The sequence below is a fragment of the Vulpes vulpes genome, chromosome 16 (assembly GCF_048418805.1).
Source record: "Vulpes vulpes isolate BD-2025 chromosome 16, VulVul3, whole genome shotgun sequence".
NCBI lineage: Eukaryota > Metazoa > Chordata > Mammalia > Carnivora > Canidae > Vulpes > Vulpes vulpes.
Window position 1 is genome coordinate 55,514,427 of NC_132795.1, and position 15,575 is coordinate 55,530,001.

General features: G+C 39.0%; 1 protein-coding gene across 2 annotated transcripts in view; it reads left to right on the top strand.

Moving 5' to 3' along the window:
* The first annotated feature begins 725 nt into the window (after positions 1-725).
* The window catches only part of ENTHD1 (ENTH domain containing 1), a 105,671-nt gene continuing 90,821 nt past the window's right edge, over positions 726-15,575 (top strand). The window contains exons 1-2 of one of the 2 annotated variants that reach the window (XM_026017431.2): positions 726-859; positions 5,703-6,205. In XM_026017431.2, coding sequence (XP_025873216.1) covers positions 5,857-6,205 — 349 coding nt within the window. In that variant the 5' untranslated portion in view covers positions 726-859; positions 5,703-5,856. The remainder of the gene's footprint in view (positions 860-5,702; positions 6,206-15,575) is intronic. The other variant, XM_072743140.1, reaches the window with a different exon arrangement.

Consider the following 15,575-nt stretch of genomic DNA (forward strand, 5'->3'; position numbering starts at 1 on the left):
CAGAATTAGATGCTCTCTTCTCTCTTATTACAAGATACCTATCTTGTGACAATCTTCTGTGACGGTGCCTGTCACCTCCACTAGCCTGTGAACTCCTGCAGCATCGGACTCCTGCTTTGTCTCTGCATCCGCACAGCTTGGTGGGGTGCCGGGCTCACTGAAGATACGCTGACTATTTCAACGATGACCCCGGGCCCTCCCTGGAGCCATTCCATCCCTGCCCACCACACACCTAATCTTTTCATTACTCTTTTGAAAAAATCTTTTAAAAATATTTATTTATTCATGAGACAGAGAGAGGCAGAGACACAGGCAGAGGGAGAGGCAGGCTCCCTGCAGGGGGCGGGGGGGGGCCCATGTGGGACTCGATCCCAGGACCCCGGGATCAGGTCCTGAGCCGAAGGCAGACGCTCAACCGCTGAACCACCCAGGCGTCCCTACTCTTTTCATTCCTAGCAAACAACCATTACATTCTTTGTCCTTTGAGGTGGACATCAGCTGCAGCTGCTGTTTCCAGGCAGCTTCAATACATTAGTAACAGAAATTGTAAAATATCTCCTCGAAAGGAGGATGAGGGCAGCACCACGGCCCCCCGGATCCTTACACGAGGCCATCTGCCCTCAATTCACTGGGTAGCCTGGCAAACCAAGTCCTTTTGACGCCTCGCGTTCTGCTCGCGCGATACGCTGTGAACGAGACCTCCGAGAGGCCAGAAGTGAGAGGCCGGAAGTGACGAAGCGGAAGTGGGGCCAGGCGTGGGCCCTTGGGCCTGGCCGCGGGAGGCAACCAGGCGGGGAGCCAGGGGCTTGAAGTTGAGCGGGGAAAGGTCCCGACGCCGGTGGCTAGACTTTCTCCGCAGGTAGTAGATGGTTTGGGGGTGCAGGCGGGCGTGGAGGGGCCCGCTCCCCACCTCTTGTCCCGGGGCCGTGCCGTCGCTGGCCGGGCGCGGGCGAGCAGGGGCTGAGGCTACCATGGCCTGCGTGAGGGAAGGTCCCCGTTGTGTGACGCCATCGTGTCACTCCCTCCTTCTAGAAACATCTGTGCGGCCCTGCCTTCTGCTCCAAGTAAACTGCGTGCTGTCCGACTCCTCTGAGGGGAGTCGGTGGTCCGGCTCACCTGTGTGACCCCGGGCCTGGCACAGGGCCTGCCTTGTACACAGCGGTCGTTCTGAAGAAAGGGATGCCGAGGAAAGACCCCGTCTACAGGAAGTTGGTTCTCTTAGCCTTCGCGCTTCGTGTTCAGAATTCTTTCCCAAGCATCTCCCTTCTTCCTGTCCGTGGTTCTATGTGGTGGTTGTTCCTTGTGCCGCAGATGAGGGAACTGAGGCCCAGAGAAGTTGTGGAACCTTAGTTAGGAAGTGGCAGAGCAGGACCTCAAGTCCCTGCCTTTGGAATCCTCATTATTAAAGTAATGAGGTGAGGTGTGTGAACGCCTAGGTGTGAGCGCACGGTGAGCGCTCAAAAAAGAGTGGACCTTAACCCTAGAGAATGGGGACTGCGGCCTTGTGCCCTTGTTTCTCCGTTTCCTAGAATGGAGTCTGCCGCACAGTGAATTCTGGAGAACTAATAGTTGAATGAATTGATGAGCACACACTGGAGGGAGGGGCTCCACAAAGTGGGTTTCTCAGCCTCTTGCAGTGTTCTTCCCATCCGAGCAGTAACACCTCCTAATGCCATGGCATCGTCTGCGATCATTCTCCCATCACAATCTTGGCCAGAGCTTATTTTCTCCCGGGTTAATTTAAGTCTATAGGCAGAACCTGTACAAAAAGGAAAGCTGTTCTCTGCCCTGAATGCGTCTTTCCAGATGCCTCTCACTCAGCCTCTTAGATGCTGCTCTTGGTATTGTCCTAGGTCTTTGGGTGAAGTCAGTTCAGTTCCTCGATTCCTTATTCTCAGTTCTGATATCCAAAGTATTTTGAAGATCAGTTTTTTCCCCCCAAGTCGTGGCAGCAACACCTGCATTGAAAGGAGCCACTTATCTGTATTTATTCCAGATATTTACACGTTTTTGTTGCAGTCATGTTAATGTGTTTGCTTGTTCAGAGCGGCCCCACACCTTGCTGTGGGTATCATGTAACATATGGTATAGGCACTGCATTACCCTTCAAAAGTCTGGAAAAAACCCCTTTGAGTTTGAATTCCACAATGTCACTTGATAAATGATTTCCTGTTATGATTAAGGTAAAGTTGAAGGAGGAAATAGCCTTTGCCAAAGCATTGTGGAAGTGGGCAAGTCTAAAATGGAAACCAAGAGACCTTTTCTACCTCATCGTGTGTTTACTTTGGAATTATTTAAGGGCAAAAGCTCCTTAATCAAACGCTGGTTTTTGAATGTCAGGATCGTGTTTTATATTTCTTATGTCATCCGCAAAGTGGTACAAATGGTACATACTCAAGAAATATTTGTTGAAAGTGATACAAATGGTAGATACTCAAGAAATATTTGTTGATATTGATTGTCAATACCTGTTTCTTGAGTACCTATTATGTTCTAGGTACTGATTAGGCAATAGGATTATATTGCCTTGTAAATAGAATGGTCATGGTCCTACTGTCATGGAATTCCTGGTCTGGTGAGGAAGAAAGCAAATGACAAATACAAAAGTACAGAGTATGGTAAGTCACATGAAGGAAATAAACCAGGTGCAGAAAGAATATGTTGGGAAGATCTAAGTAGTTACTGTGCTAGCCTCTCAGAAGAGGTGACCTAGATTTGTGACATGGAATATCTTAACATTTCTTTTTTTTTTTTTTTAAGATTTTATTTATTTATTTATTTATTTATTTATTTATTTATTTATTTATTTATTTATTCATGAGAGACACACAGAGAGAGAGAGAGAGAGAGAGAGGCAGAGACATAGGCAGAGGGACAAGCAGATTCCACGCAGGGAGCCTGACATGGAACTCGATCCCAGGTCTCCAGGATCACACCCTGGGCTGCAGGCGGCGCTAAACTGCTGGGCCACAGGGGCTGCCCTATCTTAACATTTCTAAATATTCTAGGGACTTGGATAGCCAACCGAAATTTGGGTGTGAAAATTTACCTGTTGGGCACCACTTTTGTCACATCACTGTAATTACAATCCCAAGTTTCTGATAGTATGAGTAAACTGAACATTTGCATGTAGTCAGGCATCTAAAACACATCAAGTCAACATATAATTTACAACTAACACCAATTGAGCTCCTTGCTAATCTGAAAAGATAACAATTGTAGAATAGTGTCTTACCTATTCTATGATCATGTCACAAAGTACCATTCGTTAGTAAATAGTATTAATTCACTCATCCAGACTTTTTGCTTCATGGTTTTTTTAATGATTGGGAATGTATTTAATTTAGGTATGATGTCAGGCACATCCAGTCCCATTGGATTGAAGCCTATTATTTAGATACTTTCCCCAGACAGAAAATGCATTCAAGAAAACATTCTTTGAATACAAAGTAGAAAATATAGGAGAACCTAAAAATTAGGATTTTTGTCTCTCCAAAATATAGACAGGTAGCTTGCCAAAAAAGAAAAAAATAACATTTTGATGACTGTTGTTCAATTCCAGAAGGGTATGATTCTAACAGGGTTTTTTTTTTTTTTTTTTTTTTTTGTTTAAATAGACTTGTGAGGAAACAGATCAATACTTGTTGCTCTCAGCCAGTGTCACAGTGCATCTCTACATGGCATGAGCTTGGTAGAAGGGGGGAAAAAGACAATAGAAAAAGAAAACCTTCATGATTGAAAATTTTAATGGCTTATTGAAACATTATAAATCTGGTTTTCACTGCAGGAATAAGTCAGATAAAAATGCCTGTGTTTGAAGTGCAAGCAAGGGAGAAAATCAGAAAATTGTAAAAACACACAACTTCTCTTTTTCTTCCTAGGGTTGATGATAGTCTCTTTCTGAGAAATGCTAATTAAACTGATACATTTTCCATCTTGCTTATTTGAGAGTGTGTTGTACTTTTACAAAAAAAAGGTTAATTATCCCCTTCTTTTTTTTTCCCTTCTCCTTTTTTGAAAAAAAAAAAAAAAAAAAAAGGATAACTCATTTAGTTTGCTTCTGAAAATTTATGTCTTCCTTAAATACACAGAAATTAATCAAACCTGAGCTAGGAATTGTGAAGGTCAAGGAAGAGAAGCAAAACTGAAAACAAGACAAATTTGTTATGGATTTTAATGTTTTCCTTTTGTGTGTGTGTGCAGTTTCTCTAGTAAAATCTGATTATAGATCGTTGAGGCTTCATTGGGTCTGGATGCTTGTCAGGGCTTGAAATCAATTTAGTACACTATCTTGGTGGCCATCAGGGATGAATCACCAGGGAAATTGCAAACTAACTGGCCCACCTTAATGTGAAGCAATGAAAAAGAAGGAAGGGAATGGTTTCATATGAACTGCGAGTTGATCATTCATAAGCATCATTTACGGTTCTGGGGCTACAGACCTCCTTTAGGTTTTAATGTATTTTGTATCAACCTAAATGGGCCTCTTTTTGTGTGTACTTGTTTTGGGATGTGAGAAATACAGATGCTGATCACTCCAGGTTTTAGGGAAATTGTTACCTGATTTGTATCATAGTATTGACATTGTTTACTCCTTTTTTTTTTTAATAATTTTTTTTTAAATTTTTATTTATTTATGATAGTCACACACAGAGAGAGAGGCAGAGACACAGGCAGAGGGAGAAGCAGGCTCCCTGCAGGGAGCCCGACGTGGGATTCGATCCCGGATCTCCAGGATCGCGCCCTGGGCCAAAGGCAGGCGCCAAACCGCTGCGCCACCCAGGGATCCCGACATTGTTTATTCCTAAGTGCATATTTCCTTTTCTAAAGCCCAGTGAAGAAAGTAATTTAACCTTTTTCTTGAACTTGCTAACCTTACCAGGACTAAAATACTGGTTAAGGGTACCACGAGTTAGATGTCGAGTCCACTGAGGTACAACTACTTATGTTAATAGCTGACAACCCTCTCTACTTTCAGATTAACAAGAATGCAGAACATATTTAGATCTGATTCTAGTGGCCTGTAGTTCTAAGAATACAACCACAGGGTCATCTGATGATTCTAAGGCTTGGATGCTACCATCTTAATTACCTTCAGGACCCACTATTTTTATATGTGACGACAAATTTTAAGAATGAGATGTCAGAGTACAAGTCCCATTTTCTTATACTAACTTGCCCATTGTCCATGGAATGCTTTATTTTATTTTATTTTATTTTATTTATTTTATTAAGATTTTATTTATTCATGAGAGACAGAGACACAGGCAGAGGGAGAAGCAGGCTCCATGCAGGGAGCCTGACCTGGGACTCCATCCTGGGTCTCCAGGATCACACCCTGGGCCAAAGGCAGGTGCTAAACCGCTGAGCCACCCGGGCTGCCCCCCCCACCTTTTTTTTTTTTAAAGATTGTCCATGGAATGCTTTAAAATAATTTATTTCTGGCTAAAGGGGTTGAACGATATTTTCTACAGAAACTTTTAAGATTAGAAAGACCATCTAGATTTCTTTAAATAATACAGGTCAATTCCTTATGAGAGATCTTTCCATACTGATACTAGGAGAATTTAGGTGGTGCCCCCAATTCTGGCTGATTAAATGAAGGGCTGATTTCTAAGTAACCCTAGATTTTTTCAGACTGACTTGGTCTTCTGTAGATATTTCAAAAAGTATTTAACTTACATCTTTTTTGTGCTTTGCAGGAAACCGATGCCTCATCAAAATGAAGATTAATCATTTGTGTTTGGGAGCAACAGAACTGGGGACCACTTACCTGTCAAGTGTTTTATAAACCAATTATATAAGCTCTGATTCCACTGCTCTCCTCCCCATCTCACCTTCAAACGTGTCTTACCTATGGCATTCAGGAGACAAGTGAAAAACTTTGTGAAAAATTATTCAGATGCTGAAATAAAAGTCAGAGAAGCAACTTCTAATGACCCTTGGGGTCCTTCTAGTTCTCTGATGTTAGATATCAGTGGCCTGACTTTCAACACAATTTCTCTGTCAGAGATTATGAATATGCTGTGGCAGAGACTCAATGATCATGGGAAGAACTGGCGCCATGTGTATAAATCCCTGACACTCATGGATTATCTCATCAAGAATGGATCAAAGAAAGTTATTCAGCATTGCAGAGAAGGGTTCTGTAACATTCAAACCCTAAAGGATTTTCAACACATAGATGAAGCTGGAAAAGACCAAGGTAAAAGAAATGCATACAGTGTGCCAATAAAGATGAGAGGTTTGGGGGACACCTGGGTGGCTCAGTGGTTGAGCATCTGCCTTTGACTCAGGTCATGATCCCGAAGTCCTGGGATTGAGTCCTACATCAGGCTCCCCTCAGGGAGCCTGTTTCTCCCTCTATGTCTCTGCCTCTCTTTCTGTGTCTGTCATGAATGAATAAATAAATAAAATCTTTTAAAAAAAATAAGAGGTTTGGGAGGGGATCCTTTTAAAGCAGGAGCTGGGGAAAAGTTGTTCTTAAATGTATCAGCCCCCTTTCTCCTGGGACAGTTATAGTTTCCAGTTTAATCCTTTGTGTTGACTCCTGAGGGCCTTAGAGGACATTTTTTTTCCCCCAAGAAGATGGGTAAAACCAACACACTTAGGTTCCTGATAAAACGATACCTCATAGAAAATGAACAAAGTGAATAAAGCGGGAGGCATGGCCACTTGCTATAATAATGTCACTGTAATTCATAATTATAATTAGACTGAAATTTAGTCACAAATGTAAAGAAGTGTTTCCAAAGACTACAGAATCTTCAAAGACTATTTAGATGGAAGTACTTACATGAATACAAAAATTTAGGTCATAAAATAATTTTGTTGGGGGTGGAGGAGGAGGTGAAATAGGGAAAGGGTGCGTGGAATACTGAACTGAGATGATTTGGTAGTGTCTGGTATCTACAGTGCTAAAAGAATCAGCACCTCCTCCCTGTCTAATGTAAAATTATAATTTTTGCTTAAAGGGAATAGGCTTATGAATCATGAGAAGAGGATAAAATTCAGTGCAGTCTTTGTGTTAAGTATACATTTTTAGAATAGACTTTTTAAAGAGCACTTTTAGGTTTACAGAAGAATTACACAGGGAGTACAGAGTTCTCATAGACCCTTCCCCATCTACACGCTGTTTCTCCTATTAACACCTTGCAGTAGGGTGGTGCGTTTGTTGACAAACCAGTATTAATACATTAGCTAAAGTCCCTTGTTTACCCTAAAGTTGACTCTTTGTGTTCTACAGTTCTGTGGGTTTTGAAAAATGCGTGTCATGTATGTACCATTCTGATATCCTACAGAATAGTTGTGCTGCCTTGATAATGCCCCATGTTCCACTTGTTGGTTCTTTTTAAGCTAGAACCCTTGGCAACCACTGATTTTTTTTTTCTTGTCTTTATAGTTTTGCCTTTTCCAGAATGTCATATAGCTGGAATCATACAATATGTAGTTTTTTCAGACTTGTTTCTTTCCTTGACAGTAGGCATTTAAGATTCTCTCATGTCCTTTTATAGCCTCAGAGCTCATTTCTTTTTTTTTCTTCATGCTTTAAAAATCAGCTTTGTTGCAATATAATTCACTTACCATACAGTTCACTCATTTCAAGTATACAATCCTGTGGCTTTAGGTATATTATTAATTTTTAAATATTGTGATAAAATGTAAATAACAAAATTTGTCATTTAAGTATGCAGTTCAGTGGCATTAATTCTATTCATAAAGTTGTACCATCACCACTGTCTACTTCCAAAACTTTTCATCACCCCAGACAGAAACTCCATAGCCATTAAGCGATGACTGTCCTGCTAACCACTCATCTACTTTATGTCTCTATAAATGTCCTATGCTGGGTATCTCATATAAGTGAAATCATAGAGCATTTGCCCTTTTCTGTCTGGCTTATTTCACATACCACAGTGTTTTCCAGTTCATCTGTGCTGTGGGACGTCTCAAGACTTCATTCCTCTTATAGCTGAATGACATTCTGTGGTATAAATATATCGCATTTTGTTGATCTGTTCATCAGTTGGGAGATTCTTGAGCTGTTTTCACCTCCTGGCTATTGTGAATAGTGCTGCAATGAACGAAAGCATCCAAGTGTCAGTTTGAGTCTCTGCTTTCAATTCCTTTGGGTGTATACTTAAGAATGGAATTGCTCCATCATATGGCAATTCTATGTTTAGTTTTTTTGAGGAACCAATAACCTGTTTTCCTTAGCAGCTATGCCATTTTACATTCTTACCAATAATGTAAGAGGGTCCCTGTTTTTTCACATCCTTGTCAACACTTCTTACTGTCCATCTTTTTGATTATAGCCATTCTACTGAATGTGAAAAGTAGTATCTCATTGTGATTTCAATTCACATTTCCCTAAAGACTAATGATGTTGAACATCTTTTTATGCCCTTGTTGGTCATTTATAGATCTTCTTTGGAGAAATGTCTATAGAAATCCTATGTCCAGGATGCCTGGGTGGCTCAGCAGTTGAATGTCTGCCCTTGGCTCAGGCTGTGATCTTGGAGTTCCAGGATGGAATCCCACATCGGGCTCCTTGCATGGAGCCTGTTTCTCTCTCTGCCTATATTTCCGTGTCTCTCTGTGTCTCTCATGAATAAATAAATGAAATCTTTTTTTAAAAAATCCCTTGTTCATTTTTTACTGTTTTTTTTAATTGTTTGGTGCTATTTTAAATGAAATTGTTTTCTTAATTCCATTTTCAGATTATTCTTTGCGAGTGTATAGAAATACAACTGAGTTATTTTTGCATATTGCTCTTGTGTCCTGCTACTTGCTGAGCTCATTTATTAGCTGTAATAGTTTGTTGTTTTTTTCTTCAGATTCCTTAGGATTTTCTGCATGCAAGATCATGTCATCTGCAAATGGAAATAGTTTTACTCTTCCTTTCCAATCTGGATGCCTTTTATTTCTTTTTTTTGCTTAATTTCCCTGGCTAAAACCTCCTGTACAGGATTGAATAGAACTGGTGAGAGCAGACATCCTTGTCTTGTTTCTGATCTTAAGAGGAAAACGTTCAGTCTTTTACCATTAGGTATGATGTTAGGTTTTCATAGATGCTTTTCATCATAAAGTTGTTAGAGTTCTAGTTTGTTGAGTGTTTTTATGAGGAAAGGCTGTTGACTTTTGTCAAGTGCTTTTTCTGCATCTGTTGAAATGATTATGTGTTTTCCCCCTTTATTCTAATATGGTGTATTACCTTGATTTTCATACGGGTACCAAGCTGCATCCCTAGTGTAAATCACACTTGGTCATGATGTATATCGTTTTTATTTTTGAACTGTTTACTTAAGGTCAGGTTTGAGGTTTATTTTTTAACTTTTTTTTTTTTTAAGATTTATTTATTTATCATAGACAGAGAGAGAGAGAGAGGCAGAGGCACAGGAGGAGGGAGAAGCAGGCTGCATGCTGGGAGCCTGACGTGGGACTCGATCCCAGGACTCCAGGATTGCGCCCTGGGCCAAAGGCAGGCGCTAAACTGCTGAGCCATCCAGGGACCCCCAGGTTTGAGGTTTAAAAATTTATATATATATATATATATATATATATATATATATATATATATATATATATATATATATATTTTAGAGAGAGGCAGAGCGAGCATGAGCAGGAAGAGGGGGAGAGAGAGAGGCAGAGAATCACAAGCAGATTCTGCACTGAGTGCAAAGCCTGATGTGGGGCTCAATCATGACCTTGAGATCATGACCTGAGCTAAAATCAAAGGCCAAATGCTTAAACCGACTGAGCCATCCAGGTACCCCTGGGTGGTTTGAGGTTTAGTGATGAAATTGGAGAAAATCTTCCTGGGTTTTGATCATGCTGTGCTTTTTAATCTAGAAATTGTAAAGACATTAACTTTCATGAGGTTTGAATTTATTTTTAAAAATTAAAATAGTGATCAAAATTTTGCATCCCCAAGAATTAGGTTTAAAAAAAGTCAGTATTTTGTATGATCGTGAATGGAATATGATCATTTTTTTCTTTATAGAGCAGATATTTTATTACTTTACTAAGCACTTGATTTTTTTTTCTTAAGTGGAAAGAGAGGATCAGCCCATGCTCTAAAGGGTTTATGAGCTATTTTGAGAGATAAGATAGATAAGCATGAAATTTTAAGCAGACATGCTTAGTTATGCATTTATACCTTTTATATGTACAAAGTATGGTATATTTGGATATGTTTAAATTCACTGTCATAAAGGTCTTTCAGATTTCCTAACAGTTGAGCTTAGGATCAAAGAAGGAAGCACAAGTATACTATCTTGGACTTTGTAAATACTCCTGATTATTTGGTAGCACCAAAAGGGCAAGAAAAATATTTCATTTTTATCTTTTATGCATTTATCTTTTTGTGTTTGTTTCTTAGTGAATGTAATTATTAGAATAATAGCTCTTGGCATAATTTATACATAAACAAATGTATATATATATTGGGGGTCAATGCATGGACAAAAAAATTGTTACTGATTGGGTGTGCAGTTAAAATAGTTTGGGAATTACTTGTTCTCAGGATAAAGTCAGGCCCCTTAGCATGTTCCAAATCGACCTTTTACTATTAATTTCTTAGTCTTCAATCTAACACATTGCATTTGGCATTCCTAATATATTCTTCACTTCTATGTGCTGATACTTAAGATGTTTCTTCTTCCCTATAATAGTAGTTTCTTGCTGTGTGTTTGTTGAATTCCTACTTAGTTGTCAAATTCTAGCTCAGAGGTCTTTTCCTCAATATCTCCAACTATTTCTTTTTCTCACTAGGCAGAATTAATTGCTGTAGAACTTTATTAATAATATCAGTGTGGGTTTTTTTATAGTATATCCATTTGATATATATATGTATATGTGTGCATGTATGTATACATGTACATGTATATGTACAGATTTGTCCTTGACTAGATTCTTAGGGTATATGTCATATGATAATCATCTTTTTACCATCAGGCCTTGGTACATACTGGACATCAGTAAATTTTTATTTAGTAGAAGTTATAAAAAAAGAAACTGAGGGAATTGAGGTAAGAAATTTGATCATTGAAAAACTACTCAATAAGAATGATTTTGTTGGATCAGAAAAGAAAAAAAGCAATGAAGTTTATATTTTTATTTTTTATTTTTATTTATTTATGATAGTCACACAGAGAGAGAGAGAGGCAGAGACAAAGGCAGTGGGAGAAGTAGGCTCCATGCACCAGGAGCCCGATGTGGGGGTTCGATCCTGGGTCTGCAGGGGGTTCGATCCAGGGTCTGCGCCCTGGGCCAAAGGCAGGCGCCAAACCGCTGCGCCACCCAGGGATCCCAGCAATGAAGTTTATACCGAGAAATTAATGAGAGAGAAATTGCAGTGATCCAAGAATCTATAACTGGATCCTACCTGAGATACTGGTATTAAGAAGAGACAAAGAAAAAAGGTAAAAGCAGAAGAAACTATAGAAAAAAAGACCTTCATGTTGGTTTCCTTGATTAGTTTTTACCCTTTACCTGGAGTGCACATCTCCAGATACCTGCATTGCTTCCTCACTTCAGATCTCTGCTGAGAATCTGAGAAAGTCATTTTATTAGTGAGATCTCTTATATCTACCCTATTTATTTAAAATCAGCCCCACCCCATTCTTTGTACTGATACGCCCTAGCCACCTTCTGTTTTATTTTTCTTCATAGCTTTTCTTATCTGACATAGGTCATATTTTATTATTTTTTTTTTATCTCTTCTTACTCCCTATTATTTGTTTTCTTTCTCCTCCTACAAGAGCATAAGTTTCATGAAGACAGGGATATTTTATGTCTGTTTGAGGTTTAAAGATTTTTATATATATTTTTTAGAGAGAGGGAGAGAGAGAGCATGAGCAGGAAGGGGGCAGAGGGAAAGGCAGAAAATCACAAGCAGATTCTGCACTGAGCACAGAGCCCAATGTGGGGCTCAATCTCATGACCTTGAGATAATGACCTGAGCTAAAATCAAGGGTCAGATGCTTAACATCTTTGTCCATGCTCTATAACATTACAACAGTGCCTATCACACAGTGCCTGCCCAGTAATTAATAATAGTATTACAGTAATCTCCCCTTATCTGTGGTTTCAATTTCCATAGTTTCAGTTACCCGTGGTCAACTGTGGTCTGGAAGATGATCCTCCTTCTGACATACTGTTCAGAAGGTTGGTAGTAGCCTAGTGCTATATCACAATGCTTATGTCACTAACTTCGCTTCCATATTATCACATAGGTGTTGTATTATCTCACATCACATAAAAAAAGGTGAGTAGAATACAATAAGATATTTTGAGAGAGATAACCCATTCATATAATAGCTTTTATTATGGTATATTGGTATAATTGTTCTATTTTATTATTGTTGTTAATCTGTTACTGTGCTTAATTTACAAATTAAGCTTCATTGTAGGTACGCATGTGTAGAAAAAAGACATATATAGGATTGTCTTCACAGTTTTTACGGTCTATACAGTTTCTGGCATCTAACTAGGGGTCTCGGAAAGTATTCCTCATGGCTAAGGGAAGGCAACTGTACTGTAGAGGGGAAAAGTTGAGAAAACAATTCGGAAAACTTGGGGTACAAGAGAAACTTATTTTCAAATAGTTCATTGGTTAACGTTTCAAACAAGGTTCTCCATATGCTTTTTTTCAACCTCCAGACGGCTTTTCAGATGAAGTAAATTTAAAACAATGAGTCTAATTATTCATCTGAAAAGATTTATAGTAAATTTTATGATAAATTTCACTGTTTTCAGACTTTGGGGACACTGTTTTGTATTATAGTTTTGGGGGGTTTTAGGTTGGCAGTTGAACACATTGTTTTATTTTATTTTATTTTATTTGTAAATTTATTTTTTATTGGTGTTCAATTTGCCAACATATAGAATAACACCCAGTGCTCATCCTGTCAAGTGCCCACCTCAGTGCCGGTCACCCAGTCACCCCCCACTCCCCGCCCATCTCCCCTTCTACCCCCCAAGTGCTAACACCTGAAAATCAGCACAGCAGGCCCCTCCCCCAGAAGACCAGCTAGACCAACAGGGGAAAAACAAATTTTTGACCAAGCAGCACTGGAAAGTTCCAGGGGAAGTCGAGGGATTTACAGTATACACAATCAGAGGATACCCCCCTTGTTTTTTTGTTCTTTGATTTCTGTTTACTTCCCCCTCCTTTTTTCTTTTTTCTTTTCTTCTCTCTTCTTTCTTTCTTTCTTTCTTTCTTTCTTTCTTTCTTTCTTTCTTTCTTTCTTTCTTCTTTCTCTCTTCTCTTCTTTCTCTTCTCTTCTCTTCTCTTCTCTTCTCTTCTCTTCTCTTCTCTTCTCCTTTTTCTCCTTTTTCTCCTTTTTCTCCTTTTTCTCCTTTTTCTCCTTTTCCCAGTACAACTTGTTTTTGGCCACTCTGCACTGAGCAAAATGACTAGAAGGAAAACCTCACTTCAAAAGAAAGAATCAGAAACAGTCCTCTCTCCCACAGAGTTACAAAATTTGGATTACAATTCAATGTCAGAAAGCCAATTCAGAAGCACTATTATAAAGCTACTGGTGGCTCAGAAAAAAGCATAAAGGACTCAAGAGACTTCATGACTGCAGAATTTAGATCTAATCAGGCAGAAATTAAAAAACAATTAAATGAGATGCAATCCAAGCTAGAACACATTGTTTTAAATACAGAGATACTTTACCTGAAACAGTGTCTAGAATCTATAGAAAAACATTGAACATATCAATTTAAAATGTAACCAACATACTGCTTAAAAATAAGTTTATTCTGTATTCTGCAATTTTTTGGACCCCTATATTAGCAAACAAGTTTATATCATTTAACTGTGTGACAAAGGCTCTTCTAAACATTTTACCTGTATTAACTTGTTTAATATTCATAATAACCCTTTGGATAGGTTGGCCCCTTTTTACTGATGAGGAAAGGAAGGTACAAAGAAGTTGAGTAGCTAGCTCACATGGCTAGTTAGTGTTAGAGTCAAGATTATAATCTAGACGTTTTGACTCTAGAATCCATGTTCTCAACAATATGTTGTTGAATGCATGATGTTATCCATATCCTGCTCATGCTCTTTGCTCTTCTACTCTATGCTGTCACCACATGTCACATCTCCAGACTTGACCAAGCACTTGACTAGCAGCATATAGCAGGATGGAGCACATAGGAAGGATCTGAGAACTGAATTAATTGTGTTCATTAATCTGGGACAGGAACCGAGAGGTTTATTCTTTTTTTCATCTATTTCAGAGTTATTTTATGTCAAAGATTATACAAGAAATGTACATATTATACTCTTGACTTGCAGCAGTCATGGCCTAAAAAATCATTCACTCAAATCTAATTTTACGGTCTTGGACAAATAGCTAGATGCAGTTGGCATGGCTGGGCCTGTTTTTTATCGCAGGTTTAGGGCCCATTATACATTAGGCTCAAACTTATCAGAAAGAGTGCCATGTTCCTGCAGGTGATTCAGGTTCTCCAACTGATGATAGTCCTCAATCTCCTTGATATTTTCAGGTCAAGTGCAATGTTCTTTCCCTTATGTGCACAACATCCCTATACCTCTGTCAGAGCACATTTATATACATGCCTGTATCTTTTGGAAAACTGTGAATTTCTAAAGGGCGATAACATTATCTCTGGCACTTACTACATTGCCTGGGAGTAGGATCACTCAATAGATATTAGATGAATGGATGACTAATACTGTAATACTTTTATACCTTCAGCAGATTTATAGCAATTAACTTTCTTTTAGGAATATAAAAAATATGTCAAAGTTGACTCCTTTAACCATAAAATTTCCACCTCTTTACTCTAAATTATTATTATTATTTAAATATTTTATTTATTCATGAGAGACACAGAGAGAGAGGCAGAGACACAGGCAGAGGGAGAAGCAGGCTCCATGCAGGGGACCCGACATGGGACTCAGTCCCGGGTCTCCAGGACCACACCCTGGGCCGAAGGTGGTGCTAAATCGCTGAGCCACCCGGGCTGCCCTCTAAATTATTTTTTAAAATAGGTTTTTAATGCTAACACTGCTTTATTGAGATATAATTTATATACTATAACATGCACAGATCCTAAGTATACAGTTTGATGAATGTTGGTAAGTATAACCAATCACCCATATGAAGATAAAGAACATTTCCAATCCCCCTTTCCATTTATCCCCCTTTCCACTTAGTTCTTCCTCCTTCCCAGCGGCAGCTGCTATTCTAATTTCTCCTACTGCGTAAATTAGTTGTGTTTTTTCTTGAAACTCATACAGATGGAACATATGTATTCTTCTGCCTCTGGCTTCTTTATCTCCACTAATGATTTTAAGACTCATGCATGTTGTTGCATACATTAGTAGTATCATTCCTGTTTATTGGTGAGTCCTGTTCCATTATATGAACATCTCAGTTTTTTTGCCCATCTTCTGTTGATGAACATTTGATATGTGTATAGTTCTTGGCTATTATGAATAAAGCTGTTGTGAATGTTATTATGTAAGCCTTTTTATGGCTATACATATTCAGTTCTCTTGGGCATATGCTCAAGAGTGGCATTTCTGGGTCATA